The 19,007-nt window shown below is 37.3% G+C and overlaps 1 protein-coding gene across 2 annotated transcripts in view; it reads right to left on the bottom strand.

Annotated features, from left to right (window-relative positions):
- The window catches only part of LOC139150525 (cleavage and polyadenylation specificity factor subunit 2-like), an 86,459-nt gene that overhangs the window by 47,228 nt on the left and 20,224 nt on the right, over positions 1 to 19,007 (bottom strand). For both annotated transcript variants that reach the window (XM_070722948.1, XM_070722949.1), the window contains exons 4-7: positions 10,652 to 10,757; positions 6,429 to 6,674; positions 2,465 to 2,553; positions 1,304 to 1,525 (exon numbers count right to left, since the gene is read on the bottom strand). In XM_070722948.1, coding sequence (XP_070579049.1) covers positions 1,304 to 1,525; positions 2,465 to 2,553; positions 6,429 to 6,674; positions 10,652 to 10,757 — 663 coding nt within the window. The remainder of the gene's footprint in view (positions 1 to 1,303; positions 1,526 to 2,464; positions 2,554 to 6,428; positions 6,675 to 10,651; positions 10,758 to 19,007) is intronic.

Below are 19,007 nucleotides of genomic sequence, written 5' to 3'. Positions count from 1 at the left end.
AATGTTGATATGAAAACTGACTGATATTTACCCTACAGAGTTGGTTCTGTAACAATGTTGATATGAAAACTGACTGACATCTACCCTACAGTGTTGGTTCTGTAACAATGTTGATATGAAAACTGACTGACATCTACCCTACTGTCTTGGTTCTGTAACAATGTTGATGTGAAAACTGACTGATATCTGCCCTACTGTATTGGTTCTGTAACAATGTTGATGTGAAAACTGACTGATATCTGCCCTACTGTATTGGTTCTGTAATAATGTTGATGTGAAAACTGACTGACATCTGCCCTACTGTATTGGTTCTGTAATAATGTTGATATGAAAACTGACTGACATCTACCCTACTGTATTGGTTCTGTAACAATGTTGATATGAAAACTGACTGACATCTACCCTACAGAGTTGGTTCTGTAACAATGTTGATATGAAAACTGACTGACATCTACCCTACAGTGTTGGTTCTGTAACAATGTTGATATGAAAACTGACTGATATTTACCCTACTGTGTTGGTTCTGTAATAATGTTGATATGAAAACTGACTGACATCTACCCTACTGTGTTGGTTCTGTAACAATGTTGATGTGAAAACTGACTGATATCTGCCCTACTGTATTGGTTCTGTAATAATGTTGATATGAAAACTGACTGACATCTGCCCTACTGTATTGGTTCTGTAACAATGTTGATGTGAAAACTGACTGACATCTACCCTACAGTGTTGGTTCAGTAACAATGTTGATATGAAAACTGACTGACATCTACCCTACTGTGTTGGTTCTGTAACAATGTTGATGTGAAAACTGACTGACATCTACCCTACAGTGTTGGTTCTGTAACAATGTTGATGTGAAAACTGACTGATATCTACCCTACAGTGTTGGTTCTGTAACAATGTTGATGTGAAAACTGACTGACATCTACCCTACAGTGTTGGTTCTGTAACAATGTTGATATGAAAACTGATTGACATCTACCCTACTGTGTTGGTTCTGTAACAATGTTGATATGAAAACTGACTGACATCTACCCTACAGTGTTGGTTCTGTAACAATGTTGATGTGAAAACTGACTGACATCTACCCTACAGTGTTGGTTCTGTAACAATGTTGATGTGAAAACTGACTGACATCTACCCTACAGTGTTGGTTCTGTAACAATGTTGATGTGAAAACTGACTGACATCTACCCTACGGAGTTGGTTCTGTAACAATGTTGATATGAAAACTGACTGACATCTACCCTACAGTCTTGGTTCTGTAACAATGTTGATATGAAAACTGACTGATATTTACCCTAGGTTCTGGTACTTTTTTAAGTTCTGATAAACTGTGACATAACTGGAGATGTTTGAAATGGAATGGGTTGTTTCTTCTATCTTCAAAAGATCTCATTATCTTGTCACTCATCCATTCAACCTGTGACTTGGCAAATTCTACCACATTATAACTGACATTGTTTAGCAGAGCAAGGGAATATGAACCTAGTCCAGACTCTTGGGTGCGCCACATTTGATCCTGTAAGACAAAACAAAATAATGTTCTACAATGAAGATACAACTCATTCAAAAATAAGTTGTCTTCTTTTATAATGTACATACATATAGTTTGCAAGGTTAATGGTTTGGATTATAGAGATGCAATGATAGCCATTCATCTATTAAAATGAATGAATGAATGAAATGCCAATGATACAAAGTCTTCCATAATTCAACAATATAGTCAATGATGTGAATTGTGATTCTCCTTCAATGAACATACATGTCAGTATATATCCAGTTACATGATTGTCAGAGAGCAGTATTACTGCAATTGTGTTTGGCTCTTTTTACTAAAAAGATTGGCTTTGCCTAAACCAACAAAATTACAAGTCAAAATAGAGAGTGAATAATAGAGCTCAGCTATCAGTCTTTGTTGCAGACAACATTGAATGGAACTGTTATACAGTTTCCGAAAATAAAGTACATGTACAATGGCAGTTGAAACGGCTGTTTTGTCAAATAAAACATTTGATAAAAATTCACAACAGAAGCTAAACTAATTTCACTGATGACATTAAGAGGCTCTCACAGACAAACCTGTCAAAAAATGCAATCATAATCATTTGAGTGTGAAAGGAATGAAAGTTTATGCAGCAGAATTACATATCCATGAACACAGATACCTATGGATACAAATACATACAGAAACATGTACATGGAATGAAATGGCTCCAAATGTTATACATCTCTGAACGAATACACTTGATATCGATGTCTATTTATTTCATGTTACAGTGTGCGTTCATAATAAAATCTAAACATAAACTTTTTGTGGTGTGGCAATTATTTAGAGAAACAATTCTACCCTTCAAAATGTTCTTCATGAAAGGAAGAAGTAAACACTATTTCCAATGATTAGTGTTGGTGATGTTAATGACTTCATACTAAATGTTTGCAGTACACTTTGGAAACTTACCAGTAGCTGGCATAACTCCAAAACTCTACCAGCTGTGTCAACTGCAACCAAAACATTACCACCATTCCTCATAGTGTGCAAAATATTGGCTGTAAAAATGATGAGAAATTATACATTATCCAATTGCATTTTGCATTTTATTGAAAGTGATGATCAGAAATAATCATCTTTCCACTGATGGAGTTGCATTAAGCATTCATATCTACGCATATCTTTGCTGCATTGTCCTGAGTGACTGAAATTACCCAGGGTTAATGTCTTCCTTTGTGAGTAGAGAATGGTTAAAGGGACATAAGCTGTAACTTGAGGCAAGTTTTTCAGTATTCTGCTTCTGTATATCAACAACCGTGTCTGACCCTAATTTGTTTGTCATGCTGAAATTTCGAGTATTCTTTTTGTCAACACAGCTTGTATGTGTGTAGTGATCATTGTTTACTGTTTACAAATGAATTCTAGTCTGGACTTGAATACAATTTTCAACAACAACAATGCAGATTATACTCATATAGGTTGTGTTGATATGCTAAATACTTGGTATTAAATTACAGTTCAGTGATTCAATGCAGAAAGTGTAGGGAAACTACAAAACAACAGTTCTAAAACATAGGGCCAAAGTCCCTGAAGCTACTATAGACATGGATACATGACTGTATGAAATTATCTCACTAATAAGGTCATCCTAGGGACTTGTAAACCAAATATTAAAGCTGTCTGACCAGCGGTTTTGAAAAAACAAGCGACTCAACAGTTGACAGAGCTCTGCTGTGTTATGTAGAGAATAACCTTTTGTGACACATGTATTGATGAAGAAGGTGGATATCTTTGATAGCTCATTTCAGGATGGCCTCACCAAAAATGGAAAAAAAAATTCCGTAAAAATATAGATTTGCATATTTCATCACAATTTTAACAAATCTAAGTTGGGTTATCCCTAGGGACCTGTATACCAAGTAACAAAGCTGTCTGACCAGTGGTTATGAAGAAGGAGATTTTTTACCAAAAACGCCTTTTTTGGTGCTAATTTGCATATTTTCAACAATATCAAAAAATTAATAAAAACAGTTTCTCAAAATCATATATTTTATCCACACAACAAATATCAAATCAGTAAGTACTGCAGTTGTCAAGATATTTGAGTGGACGGACGCCTAATAAACGGACATACATACATACATACATACATACATACATACATACATACATACATACATACATATATACATACATACAAACAGGCTGACGGTGCACGCCAGACGGATACCCATCGCCATAGCTTTTATAGACTATATTAGCCTATAGTAGCTAATAAACGAGAGTTAATTACATTCTAATTAAAGTAAACAAGACTTGCTTAAATCAAGATTTACGTCATAAAAAACAGTATATATGTATCTGTCAGGTTATAAAGAATCATAAGCTGGTTATCTTTATCAGTATTTCCATCCTATTAACAAAGCACATTTTAACTTTCAAATTAACATTGTAAGTAAGTTCTGTTGAATAAGTTGAGACTGTACGTACTCAGAGAAAGCACACTGAAGAGACAAATGTTTGAAACTTAAGAAGTTCAAGGTCATCAAAAGCATTATAAGGAATCATGTAACTCTTTCATTGCACTGTTTACACAGATAGCATAATTGCTATAAATAGCACATGAGCAATCTTACAGCCCAGCTTTACCATAAAAACCCTATCACTTTGACCACTCTTTTAATTGACCACTCTATTTTATTCTTCAAAGAGTAATTTTATTTTATCCTTACCAAGTCAACCATAAATGGAAATTAGAACTTTCTCTATCTCTATTTATTTGACCACCCTATCATGACAAAACTATTATGAGCAATTTCTTTTAGATAACATACATGGCACAATAAATGTTGGTTCAAAGTTGGGATTCAGGAAAGTTGCCTTTACATGTTTAATCCTCCAAGATGGTAGGCATTTCACTATGAACTGTCAAAAAAAGTTGAACTTTCTGATAATTCTACACTAAAATTATTTTGGCTTTGATGATTTCCTAATTAATTCAATTATTTAAAATCATATTAATTATTTTTTTCTGGGTGAATTGATAGGGTTTATACAGTACAAGAATTACATACAATGTAAGTCAAATTTTGACCAAAAATGACAAAAAAATTCCTTAAAAATACACCTTTGCATATTTCATCACAATTTGAACAAATCTAAGTTGGGTTATCCCTAGGGACCTGTATACCAAATAACAAAGCTGTCTGATCAGCGGTTATGAAGAAGAAGATTTTTTACCAAAAACGCCTTTTTTGGCATTAATTTGCCTATTTTCAACAATATCAAAAAATTAAAAAAAATAGTTTCTCAAAATCCTATTTTTCATCTACACAACAAATATCAAATCAGTAAGTACTGCGGTTCTCAAGATATTTGAGTGGACGGACGCCTCACAAACGGACATACATACATACATACATACATACATACAGACTGACAACGGACGCCGGACGGATACCCATCCCAATAGCTTCTATAGACTATAGTCTATAGTAGCTAAAAATAGCCAAAAGATACAGCTTATGGAGCTTTAACTGTCTTAGATCCTATTATTGTCTAGATCCTGTCATTTCAGAGATTTTGAAACATGTACATTCCTTGTACCTCAATTATCCTATATCAGCCATGAATACAACTAAGTTTGAACATGTTTTCAACAACCAAATCATAGATGCAGAATGCAGACATGGACCATTATACCATCCATGAGAGATTTTGAAACAGACCTGCCGGTTGTTTGGAATAGATTGTCATGACAATGGAACTTTATTAACAGTTGTAAAAGTGGTGATTTTGTACTGCTATACTGTTGTTAGTTGTATCCTGATGTAGAACCCTTATTTTCTTCAAATATGGACAACTTCGAGGCAAACCTCTTTTCAATAAAATTTTTGAGTTGAAATGGGATGAATCTGAGCCATAAAAACGACTGACCATGTTGCATCTTCATGTATTACACTATGAGGAACACATCTCCACATTTTGATTATCCTATCAAGAAGTGTAATATGATTGCATCACATTCTATGATTGGCTCAAATGCCTACACACTTATGTTCACGGTAGTGATTAGTCAATTTTTTTCGAAATGCTTGTTTGTATCAGTGTGTTTTATGAATGGCTCTCATACCTAATAGTGTCATGTCAAAGACATCATTCAGCATAGCAGTGAAACTAAATATTTCTCAAGTGATCTACAACAATCTGAAGAGTGTTTTAAGTTTGGATACTGTTAAAAGACAAACTGTACAATCTACTGCAGGATTTGTGACTGAATATAAGAAACTGGAACCAATCAGCTGCTCCATTTACCTTCACAATAACACTTAACAGTTATATGTACTCCATGTGAAGCACTAAAATCTGCTGACAACTTTTGCTAGCGTTCATCAATAAGATGCGATTACTACCAAGCATTGATTTTGAAGTTGATTTCTGGTTAAAACCTGCAACATTTTTGAACTTTGATGATGATGATCACTATAATATTTTCTACTTGAGATTTGGCTTTCTGTACAATTTACAAAGAATTATCATTTGCTCCCTGATTATTCATGCCAGTTTAGCATTTGAAATCTAAATTTATAACCTAAGTTTTATCACAAAACTATGATAATATTACTATGTCTGTTATGTTTATGTTTAAAATGGCTATCTACTATGCATGAAAAAAAGCCTGAAGCTGGAAAAGCCAACAAGTTGCTTGGCATATGTCTATATACATTTGTGTTTCTTTTGAGATGTTACATCCCCCTCAAATTTTTATGTGTCTTGCTTGGGAACACATGGAAGTTTCTAGTGTATATCCAAGAGCCACTTCTTGTCACTCTTGCAAAAACCTTAAAATGTTATGAGCATCGTATATGTTTGTTGACATCCTACAAACCTAGGGCAAATCTAACCTACAGCTGAAAGATAAAAGTATACTTACTCATAAGTTGTTCATCCCTGGTCTTCCTCTTAGCTTGATAATATGTACTGTTGTAGGCATCTGTAATAAGTAGTGCTGGTCTGTTGATTGACTCCAACACTCCTCCATTTAAATGTCTTTCTTTTTTGTGATTGTAATCAACAGCATATATGATATCTTCTTCTCCTTCTTTCAATATCTTCCATATTGTGCCTCCTATCATGTGACCGGCTGGCACTGGCATAATGGTCAAACCATGACCTTTCCCTGCGGTGACAAAACAGGAAGTCCTGCTCTAAACCATTGCATGTTTGTTAATGGACGCGTCTTCTGTTTTTTGCTCACGTGTATGTCGCAGCGATGTCTGTCTGTCTGTCTGTCTGTGTGTCTGTCTGTCTGTCTGTCTATCTGTCTGTCTGTTGGTCCGATATCTCAAAAACAGCTTATCAGATCAGAATCAAATCTGGTACATAGATTCAGTTAGCAAATGGCAAGAACTGATTAGTTTTTGGTGGGTGTGGCTTGCATACTTTTTGCTCATTTGCATAATTAATGATTTTAGAAAAAACGGATATTCATTAAAAACGACTACACACAATTTGATGAGATTTGCTACAAATGTTGATCACACCAAGATATATCAGTTGTGGGAACCATTAAGGGGTGACATGAAAGAGTTGCTAATTTGCATATTTAATGAACTTTCCTAATTAGGGATATATGTCTGATTTGACTCGATCAAAATCGACCAAACTTGGTATGTATATTAAAGATACTATGATTTAACATTATTGAAAGTCATTAGGCGTTTTAACTGCAGCCAATTCCTAATTTACATATTTAATGAACTTTGCTAATTAGAGATATAAATTTAAATTGACTGGACCAAAGTTGATGAAACTTGCTACATGTATTGAAGCTACTATGATACAACATTTTTGAAAGTCATTAAACATTTTTACTTCAGCCAAATCCCAATTTGCATATTTAATAAACTTTCCAAATTAGGGATATATATCTGAATTAACTTGATCAAAATTGATGAAACTTGCTATGTACATTAAAGACACTGTAATACAATATTATTGAAAGTCATTAAGCATTTTCTCTTCAGCCAATTCCTAATTTGCATATTAAATGCACTTTCCTAATTAGAGATATATATCTGAATCAACTTGACCAAAGTTGACAAAACTTGCTACATATATTGCGGATACCATGACACAACATTGTTGAAAATCATTAAGCATTTTTACTTAAGTCAATTCCTAATTTACATATTTAATGAACTTTGCCTCTTAGGGATATATACTGGGATTTACACTTGCTATATAAAGTGGTGATACAATGACAGCAGTAAAAGAACTTTGATATTTTTATTTCAGCAAATTACATATTTGTATACTTCATGACCTAATCGGCGGTGATTATTGTTCATTACGTTGATCATAATATTTTCAATGAAGTTGCAAACATGTGGCAAAGGTTGAAATTTACACATAACTGCAATATTTAATGAAACACGTGAGCATTTTCAGTTCATATCTGGTTTATTGTAATGTTTAAAATTTTTGCTGTTGGGAAGACTGTCAAACAAATATGAAACTGATCCCCTACTCAACAATTCCAATGCATAAGAGGGGAGGACTTTCAACAATGCCTATTGTATAGACCAATGGTCTCTGTGCCTAGGCTGCCCTTTGTTATGTCATGGTAGCTGGTGTCAACATTAACCCTTTTCCTGCCAAGTCGGTGAAAATCTGCTCAAAATTCGGTGTAGCCAGAATCTGAGCACAGATAGCCGATTTCCTGCCAACTCGGTGGAAATCGGGCCGTTTTTCCGTACCCTGTTTCCTGCAAAGTCGATGGCACTACGTTGTGCTATCCTTTGTGCGATTAGGGGTCATCTAAGGACAGGTTTTCTGATAAGGAAAGCCTTTTCCCCTCGAAATGGGTTCGCAGGGAGTCAAATGAGGGAAAGGTGCAGAAACCTATCCACCAGTCCCCCATATTCGAGGGGGGCTGTTTTTTTTTACCACTGTTTAGCGGATTTGGCAGGAATGCATGGTGACGTTTTCTCACAGAGTTGGACGTACCAGGCACTTTACAGATTGCTGTCAAGCTTGACCAATTCAGCAATACTAATCTAGAAGGCTACCACTTGCAAACGACTTGGCAGATGGTGCCAATGGTGCGAGACGAAAGTCACTTATTCAGTTGTGAGTGACTGAAAATGAGAACGTATTTTTGACGGGACGGCTCGACTTGTTCCTCCATTGGAACTGATATGAACGACTCGGCAATACCATTATAAACTGGTGTCCGACGTATTAAGCTGGGCTTCAGCTCTGCAAATTCAAGCCAGGCAACATCCTTCACCGCCTTGGCCATGCCATCCAGCACACGTGGCTTTGGATTATTTATTTATTCCATTGTTTGCAGTATTGGCTCTGGTTTGCAGGCAAACGTAACCTGTTGCCGAGGACTTGGTTGCTACGTACGCTTTAGCGTACAGAGAATTCTAGAAGGGACATGAGGTCAATGGTACGGGGTTCCCGCCTGTACTGAGCAGGGACTGCTTTTGTTATGCAAACCAGCTAGCTGTACAATGGCTGCCAGACATGGGAGACGTCGATTGCTAGAACAATGGAAGCATATTGCGTTGTACTTGTGCATCCCAAAAGTGAGACTGACAACTTGGGTGTAGTGACTGGTTATCACTCGTTAGCTGCAGCCCATGCCGAGACAGTACAAACCTGTACCTAACTGAGGACCGCTCAATTAAGTCGGTAATGAATGGTAACACTCCTAAGCTAACTCCAAAACGAACTGGCTAGACTACGTGGAAGCCGTGCTTCAATGGCTCAGCCATGTCGTTAGTACAACTGCAAAAACGTAGTTTTTGTGCTACACTGCCAAATTGTTGAAGGTACACATATTCAATTGATCCTACCCTGGGGAAACAGGACAGGTTTGCCGGTGCTGCCGCACCCCTAGCACGACCCACTGGGTCTCTGACTAACCGACGGGCAAGGTGATGTTTGTGCTGAGCGGATGTGCACAATACTGAAGGAGCTTACATCCAAGCATGAAACGGCAATAAAATGACGCACCCCCTGGGGCAAACAAAGCCGGTGACCTCAATTTTTTTCTGCAGTAACCCTTGAGCACCTTCCCCTGTCTAAGGGCATGTAGAAATTATCGAAGTCTAACACGTATAAGTACGGGTAAAACTACCTTGAAAATGAGCGGTTTCTGCCAAAATGCCTGGCAGGATAACGTGCAGGAGAGCCAATCTTTTGCAGGCACCTATTATAGGGCAGTTTTCTACAGACTTGGCAGGATGGCGGGCAAGGCGGCTCGGCAGGAAAAGGGTTAAAAAATATCAAAACCAGCAGACAGTTGTTCCTCAGGTTTTGATTTTTCACATGTTTCCCACTCCCATGTTGTAAAGACAAACAAGTACATTTGAATCAAATGTCATCTACAATTGGGATGTATCATAATACCTAGACTCTCTTATATAAGACCTTTGACAGCTACACATACTCTGACCATAGGAACGCCCTCAACAGTTGGGTTGAGTCAGTGAACCGGCAAAGCAGGTGAGGGTCTGCTTTCATTTATTTTTTCAAAGTATATGTATGACTCTTAGTAGATTTATCTGACAAAGTTCTGTCTTCAAAATTTGCATTAAAACTCTGTCATAATTGGTACATGTATACCCCTTTTCCTGCCAAGTCCATATTTCACCACCAGGTCAAGATGGTTAAAATTAATGAAACACAACATATTCCATATGGTGTATTTTAACATAATACTGTTCATTTGAAAGCTGTTGAAAACATAAATACTGTAAACTTGATTTTTTTGGACTAAAGATGCTATAACAGACCAAGCCAAGTGGGTGAAAATGTCATATTTTGGCTCACTACTGCTTTTTACTGACTTGGCTGACGGGGAAGTGATACTGTCTGGCAGGAAAAGGGATACATCTGTGAATGTACCTTGATCTTGTAAACCAGAGTTTGTATCTAAAACTTGTAATTTCAACAAAAACTGCAAGTGTCTCTTTTATAAATGGGTGAATTGCTAACAAACTATGAATCAAATACAATGTATTTACAGATGGATCTAGTACAAATGTTTCCATGACAACAGTTCAATATACTATTTCAAAAGCTTTGAATAGACATTAGAATATCGATAGAAAACATTTTGATACTATAAATAATCCGACATACCTTTCATTTCACTGATTTGTGAATACTTCAGTTGAATTATCTTATCAAATGCAGCATCTACATCATCCAAAGTAAATAAATCAAAGTCTTCAGTGTTGTGTCTTGACTGCAAACACAAAGAGGTTGAAAAGGTATTACAAACTTGTTAATCAAAATTTACAAAAGTTTATGCATATTTGTTTGTGAGTGTGACCTCGACAACACCACAGCTACATGAAGCCTCTTATAGCCTAGCCAAACCACCTAGTTTTGAAGGAGCTCATGGTTGAGTGCTAGTGATTGCCACATCACTGAGCACTAGTCACCACACACTACAGTGTATCTCAAGGTTCTCTTGTGCATGATTCTGTTGGACCACCATCTTAGACTCAGAGATTCCATTGTGAGTGGGCACAATGGAGCACCCACATGCAGCTGAATCTTAGTCTACTACCTTCTCTACTACATACAGTTTCAAACCTTTCTGACACTGCCAGTAAGGTAGATGAACCAATTGTCATGCATCACAGAATACACACAGACAGGTACTTTTTCTATTTCATGTAACTCACCAACAGTCCTGAATTTCCCCACATGAACAGATGGCAATGCCAAACACTGTTTGCATTTTCAGAGATTTGGGAACATTTACTAGTGTTTTGATATGCATCAGAGTGCCAGTATACATGTAAGTTTAGGCAGTTCTAGTTTCACAGGGAGAAACAGAAACATGAGTGGAGAGCAAATTGTGGGCTTAAAACCAAGGTGTCCATTTACAGAGCTACATCCAAGTGCTGTAATATTATGTTCCTTTAAAATCAAAAGTGGCTACCGAAAGAACTGTTTTGTTTTAGGTCAGTGGTCTGCAGTGTCCTTTGAACTTACATGTTGGTAACGGACTTTGCAGAAAATGAGCAGCTGCATCAGGGTGATGTATGAAAAGGCATAACATAGTTAGTAAACAAAAGCATCAAAATGACAGAGCATATGTGCATTATATGCATACCACTTTACCACCATTTTTAGCTAAAAAATTTCCCAATTGTGTTTAAGGTTTCCAAGGAATTGGCCTTTAAAGCAATCATTAAACATTAGCCTACAATGTGCATTTTGCCACATATGATATCCGATACTTACAGCTACTAGACTATACAATATCGAAGTTAGATTGGCTTAGCTAGATCTATAAAGGGCTGAAATCTCCAATATATATAGGATATTTATGCGCGATTTGACTGAATCTAGTATTGTCTAGTATCGAAGCTAGAGTCAGTCCTTGGAAGTATGGTTTGGCCAAAACCGTGAGGTGGTGAAATCTCTGATATATATCGGATATTTACTTGCGATTTGACAGAATCTAGTATCGTCTAGTATCGAAGCTAGAGTCAGTCCTTGGAAGTCTGGTTTGGCCAAAACCATGAGGTGGTGAAATCTCTGATATATATCGGATATTTACTTGCGATTTGAATAAATCTAGTATTGTCTAGTATCAAAGCTAGAGTCAGTCCTTGGAAGTCGAGTTTGGTCAGAACTCTGATGTGGTGAAATCTCCGATACATATCGGATATTTACTTGCGATTTGACCGAATCAAGTATCGTCTAGTATCGAAGCTAGAGTCAGTCCTTGGAAGTCGAGTTTGGCCAGAACTTTTAGGTGGTGAAATTTCTGATATATATCAGATATTTACTTGCGATTTGACTGAATCTAGTATCGTCTAGTATCAAAGCTAGAGTCAGTCCTTGGAAGTCGAGTTTGGTCAGAACTCTGATGTGGTGAAATCTCCGATATATATTGGATATTTACATGCGATTTGACAGAATCTAGTATTGTCCAGTATCGAAGCGAGAGTCAGTCCTTAACAGTCGGGTTTGGCAGGAACTGTGTGGTGGTGAACTCTCCGATATATATCGGACATTTACTTGTGATTTGACAGAATCTAGTATCGTCTAGTATCGAAGCTAGAGTCAGTCCTTGGAAATCGGGATAGCCCGAAGTGTGAGGTGGTGAAATCTCCAATATATATCAAATATTTACGTGCGATTTGAATGAATCTGGTATCGTCTAGTATCGACGCTAGAGTCAGTCCTTGGAAGTCAGGTTTGGCCAGAACTGTAAGGTGGTGAAATCTCCGATATATATCGGATATTTACTTGCGATTTGACTGAATCTAGTATCATCTAGTATCGACACTAGAGTTAGTCCTTGGAAGTCAGAACTGTGAGGCGTGATTTGAATGAATCTAGTATCATCTAGTATCGAAGCTAGAGTCAGTCCTTGGAAGTCGAGTTTGGTCAGAACTCTGATGTGGTGAAATCTCCGATATATATCGGATATTTACTTGCGATTTGACCGAATCAAGTATCGTCTAGTATCGAAGCTAGAGTCAGTCCTTGGAAGTCGAGTTTGGCCAGAACTGTAAGGTGGTGAAATTTCTGATATATATCAGATATTTACTTGCGATTTGACTGAATCTAGTATCGTCTAGTATCAAAGCTAGAGTCAGTCCTTGGAAGTCGAGTTTGGTCAGAACTCTGATGTGGTGAAATCTCCGATATATATCGGATATTTACTTGCGATTTGACTGAATCTAGTATCATCTAGTATCGACACTAGAGTTAGTCCTTGGAAGTCAGAACTGTGAGGCGTGATTTGAATGAATCTAGTATCATCTAGTATCGAAGCTAGAGTCAGTCCTTGGAACTCGAGTTTGGCCAGAACTCTGATGTGGTGAAATCTCCGATATATATCGGATATTTACTTGCGATTTGACCGAATCAAGTATCGTCTAGTATCGAAGCTAGAGTCAGTCCTTGGAAGTCGGGTTAGACCAGAACTGTGAGGTGGTGAAATCTCCGATATATATTGGATATTTACTTGCGATTTGACAGAATCTAGTATCGTCTAGTATCGAAGCTAGAGTCAGTCCTTGGAAGTCGAGTTTGGCCAGAACTGTAAGGTGGTGAAATTTCCGATATATATCAGATATTTACTTGCGATTTGACTGAATCTAGTATCGTCTAGTATCGAAGCTAGAGTCAGTCCTTGGAAGTCGGGTTAGACCAGAACTGTAAGGTTGTGAAATCTCCGATATATATCGGATATTTACTTGCGATTTGACTGAATCTAGTATCACCTAGTATCGACACTAGAGTTAGTCCTTGGAAGTCAGAACTGTGAGGCGTGATTTGAATGAATCTAGTATCATCTAGTATCAAAGCTAGAGTCAGTCCTTGGAAGTCGGGTTTGGCAGGAACTCTGATGTGGTGAAATCTCCGATATATATCGGATATTTACTTGCGATTTGACCGAATCAAGTATCGTCTAGTATCGAAGCTAGAGTCAGTCCTTGGAAGTCGGGTTAGACCAGAACTGTGAGGTGGTGAAATCTCCGATATATATCGGATATTTACTTGCGATTTGACCGAATCAAGTATCGTCTAGTATCGAAGCTAGAGTCAGTCCTTGGAAGTCGGGTTAGACCAGAACTGTGAGGTGGTGAAATCTCCGATATATATCGGATATTTACTTGCGATTTGACCGAATCAAGTATCGTCTAGTATCGAAGCTAGAGTCAGTCCTTGGAAGTCGGGTTAGACCAGAACTGTGAGGTGGTGAAATCTCCGATATATATTGGATATTTACTTGCGATTTGACAGAATCTAGTATCGTCTAGTATCGAAGCTAGAGTCAGTCCTTGGAAGTCGGGTTTGGCCAGAACTGTAAGGTGGTGAAATCTCCGATATATATCGGATATTTACTTGCGATTTGACTGAATCTAGTATCGTCTAGTATCGAAGCTAGAGTCAGTCCTTGGAAGTCGGGTTAGACCAGAACTGTAAGGTTGTGAAATCTCCGATATATATCGGATATTTACTTGCGATTTGACTGAATCTAGTATCACCTAGTATCGACACTAGAGTTAGTCCTTGGAAGTCAGAACTGTGAGGCGTGATTTGAATGAATCTAGTATCATCTAGTATCAAAGCTAGAGTCAGTCCTTGGAAGTCGGGTTTGGCAGGAACTCTGAGGTTGTGAAATCTCCGATATATATCGGATATTTACTTGCGATTTGACAGAATCTAGTGTCGTCTAGTATCGAAGCTAGAGTCAGTCCTTGGAAGTCTGGTTTGGCCAGAACTGTGAGGTGGTAAAAATCTCCAATATATATCGGAAATTTACTTGCGATTTGACAGAATCTAGTATCGTCTAGTATCGAAACTTGACTGAATCTAGTATTGTCTAGTATCGATATTAGAGTCCCGAAATTGCCAACAAATATTGGGTAAATATCGGAGATTTCACAATTTCAGCGAGCCGAGGCACAGGTTAAGTCATTCTAGTATCTCTAGTATCGATATTAGAGTCCCGAAATCGCCGATAAATATCGGGTAAATATTGGAGATTTCACAGATTGGGCGTGCTGAGACACAAGGGAAGTCATTCTAGTATCGTCTAGTATCGATATAGAGTCCCCAAATCGCTGATAAATATCGGGTAAATATCAGAGATTTCACAGATCCGGCGTGCCGTGGCACAGGGAAAGTCATTCTAGTATCGTCTAGTATCGATATTAGAGTCCCAAAATCGCCGAAAAATATCGGGTAAATATCGTCGATTTCACTGACGAAGCTTCCCATGGGACAACTGCAGTTCATTCTAGTATAGTCTAGTATCGATACTGGTCCCGAAATCGTTGATATGTCAAACTTCAATACTAGATTGTAAATATCCGATATTTAAAAATTGTGCAAAGTCACGCCTTCATGAGAATAAGTGTAGTAAAGCTAAGTTGACAGTAATTAAGATTGCAAAATTATACACTAAGCTAAGGAAATCTGAATGAAATAAATGTTGAAAGTAGTAATTGAAGCTAAGATAGGAATGAACTGAATTACTGCTAAAAGGTTGGTAGAAGGCCACCACAGGAATTGGTCAATACCGTGGTGTTGGAAACGTAAAGCCAATCTTGCCTGCCACCCTTATTACAAAAAGGTCTATAAATATTAGTCAATTTAAGGGGGCAAGATGATCTAGTAGGGCAGCAAAGTCATGGTCATCTTTTTGTCTAATACCTTGTGTAAGTTCATGAACATTACATAAATCTTGCTATAGATTTGTTGCTAATGGGCAATAATTGGCTACGTTGCACGTTGGTGTTGGCTGAGTTCGTGTCTGTCGTCTCCTACCCACTGGTTCTTTTCTCGATAAAAAAACTGAAGTTACTTTACCAAACGTCACACTGAAGATTTATGAACACTCAGTGTAATGGATCCCCAAAATATGGTCCCTTTTTTGACTTGATGCGCAAATCAAGAGCACATTTTAAATGGCAGCTTGCATAATGCAAACGAATGGAGAATGAGCTTAGTGCAAATGCTTTTAGACAACAACTCAACAGCCTACTGGAAAGAAATAGCCAAACGTAAAGGTAAACCACCTGCACCGTCATCTGTTGATGGTTGTCATGGTGATGATGATGAGGTTGTAAAAATGTGGAAGCACCACTACGAGACTATTCTGACAAATACTGGTACAGATTGTACACCTGCCTTCCCCAATATTCAGTTCTCTGAAGACATGATTGTGCATCACAGTGAAATTTTTGAATTAATTAGTGATCTTAAAACAGGTGCCTCCTCTGGTTGGAATGAATTACAGTGGAACACCTGAAGTATGCATCTTCAAAGATTTGCATCTTATTAGCAATTTGCTTCTCTTCCATGTTTATTCATGGTATCGTTCCGAAACATCTCATGACCACTATTTTGGTTCTGATTCCTAAAGACAGGGGAGGTGACATTTGTGATAAGTCAAATTATCGTCCAATTGCTGTTGCGACAACTTTATCTAAAATTCTTGAAAGTTTGGCTGCACTGCTGTACAGATTCTCGTAACCACCGACAATCAGTTCGGTTTCAAGCCTAATCATAGTACAGACATGTCAATTTTTATCTTGAAAGAGACTCTCAACTATTATAAACCAGATATGAACTGTAAATGCTCACGTGTTTCATTATATATTGCAGTTATGTGTAAATTTGAACCTTTGCCACATGTTTGCAACTTCATTCAAAGTATTATGATCAACATAATGAACAATATTCACCACAGATTAACTCTATAGGTCATTAAGTATTCAAATACGCAATTAGCTGAAATAGAAATAATTAATTTGACTGCTGTCATTGTATCACCTCTTTATATAGCAAGTGTAATTGCCTCTTGTCAAGTCCTTTAAACTATATATTCCAAACTTTGAAAGCTCATTAGATATGCAAACTATAAATTAGCTGACATGAAAACTTAAGTGCGAAATGACTTCCAATATTGGTATAACCTGGTATAATCATCAACGTACATAGCATGTTATGCCAACTTTGATCAAATAAATCCAAGTATATATCCCTAATTAGGAAAGCTCATTAAATACACAAATTAGGAATTGGCTGAAGCAAAAATGCTTAATGCCTTTCAATAATGTTAGCCTACATAATTGTATCTTTAATGTACGTAGCAAGTTTCATCAATTTTGGTCATGTAAATTCAAATATATATCCCTAATTTCAAAAATTCATTAAATATGCAAATTAGGGGCTGCATGAAGTAAAAATGCTTAATGACTTTCAATAACGTCGTATCATAGTATCTTTAATGTACATAGCAAGTTTCGTCAACTTTGGTGTAGTCAATACAGATAAATATCCCTGATTATGAAAGTTTATTAAATATGCAAATAAGGAATTGGCTAAAGTTCAAATGCTTAAGGTGAAGTACTACGAATTACGTCAAAATTAGGTTGTGGTGTCATTTTCTTGAAACTTTGCACAAATATTCTTGGAGGTTGTGCAAGTGCAAAAATGAAATAAAAAATGGGGGTCACCATGCTCATTTCCATGGAAACGGACGTTAAAACGGCGTCGTTAGAAATAAATAAAAATGATATAATTAACTTAAACTCAAGAAAGCAATTATAAAACGCTTAGCAAATGAGCTAATTTTAATAAATACCAAGAATTAAGATCCATATCTATCGAATGTATAGTTTTCATGATGTTTGTAAAGATATTTTAACATAAGTATCGATTACAAAATGACGATATCGAAATTATATCACTACATAATTTTCGAACTTTCTTCCTGTCGCTTTCAATGGTGTCATTTTGACCAAACTTGGCGAATAAAATCCTGACATAATACCATTTAGTTTACACTTTTAATAAAAGGGTGTCACCACGCTACTTTTTACAATATCTCCAGGTGAATGGGTAATATGCGCCGTGTAAATGGGAGAGAAATGTTAATTGTGCGCTCATATTGAATAAAAACCAGCCTCCTAGGGGGTCAAAACATGACAAAGTTAAAGGTCACATGTATTTCTAAGAGACTGGGTCAAAAAATTAGGTAAAAGCGCAATTTCAACAATGACAGGTGATGTTAAATACATGCTACAAAATAACCCATTTGCGACAGGCTGGAGTTAAATCTGCGCAGAAATGTTCTAAAGCGTGTGCGCGTCCGAATTCGTCGCCCTTTACCTTAATGACTTTCAATAATGTTCTTGCATAGTATCTTTAACCCTTTTCCTGCCGAGCGCCCTTGTCCGTTATTTTGCCAAGTCAGTAGAAAACCGCCCCATAATATGTGCCTGCAAAAGATTGGCTGTCCTGCATGTTATCCTGCCAGCCATTTTGGCAGAAATCGCCCATTTTCAGGGTTGTTTTAGCCGTACTTATACGTGTTAGACTTCGATAATTTCTACATGCCTGTAGACAGGGGAAGGAGCTCAAGGGTTACTGCAGAAAAAAATTGAGGTCACCGGCTTTGTTTGCCCCTGGGAGTGCGTCATTTTATTGCCGTTTCATGTTTATTTTTTCGGAAATAAACTCCTTCAGTATTAGGCACGTCCGCTAGGCACAAACATCACCTCACTCGTCTGTTAGTCAGAGACCCTGAGGGTCGTGCTAGGGGTGCAGCAGCACCGGTAAACCTGGCCTGTTTCCCCAGGGTAGGGTCCATTGAATACGTACCTTCAACGACTTGGCAGTTTAGCACAAAAACTACGTTTTTGCCGTTGTATTAAAGTTGCAATATGGATCAGAATTGACCTTTATATTTCGAAGATTTAACTTTAGCCCCCCTATAGAAAAATCCATGACAATTTCATTTGCAGATTCGACCGTTAACAGGAACACGGGATGGCTCTAATTTGAGTAAATTGATTTAATTACCGAATAAATTGCTGTTTTGGTACGTACTGATTGCGAGAGTAAAGCACAGAATTTGAAACGTCATTTTTACTATTTGAATATATACGCATGCGCATTTGGTGCATGGTAACGGTTTGCGAAATTGCAACATCGTGTCAACGTGCCTAGC

This window comes from Ptychodera flava, chromosome 14 (genome assembly GCF_041260155.1).
Source record: "Ptychodera flava strain L36383 chromosome 14, AS_Pfla_20210202, whole genome shotgun sequence".
Taxonomy (NCBI): Eukaryota; Metazoa; Hemichordata; class Enteropneusta; family Ptychoderidae; genus Ptychodera; species Ptychodera flava.
This window is presented reverse-complemented; position numbering and strand designations above follow the sequence as displayed.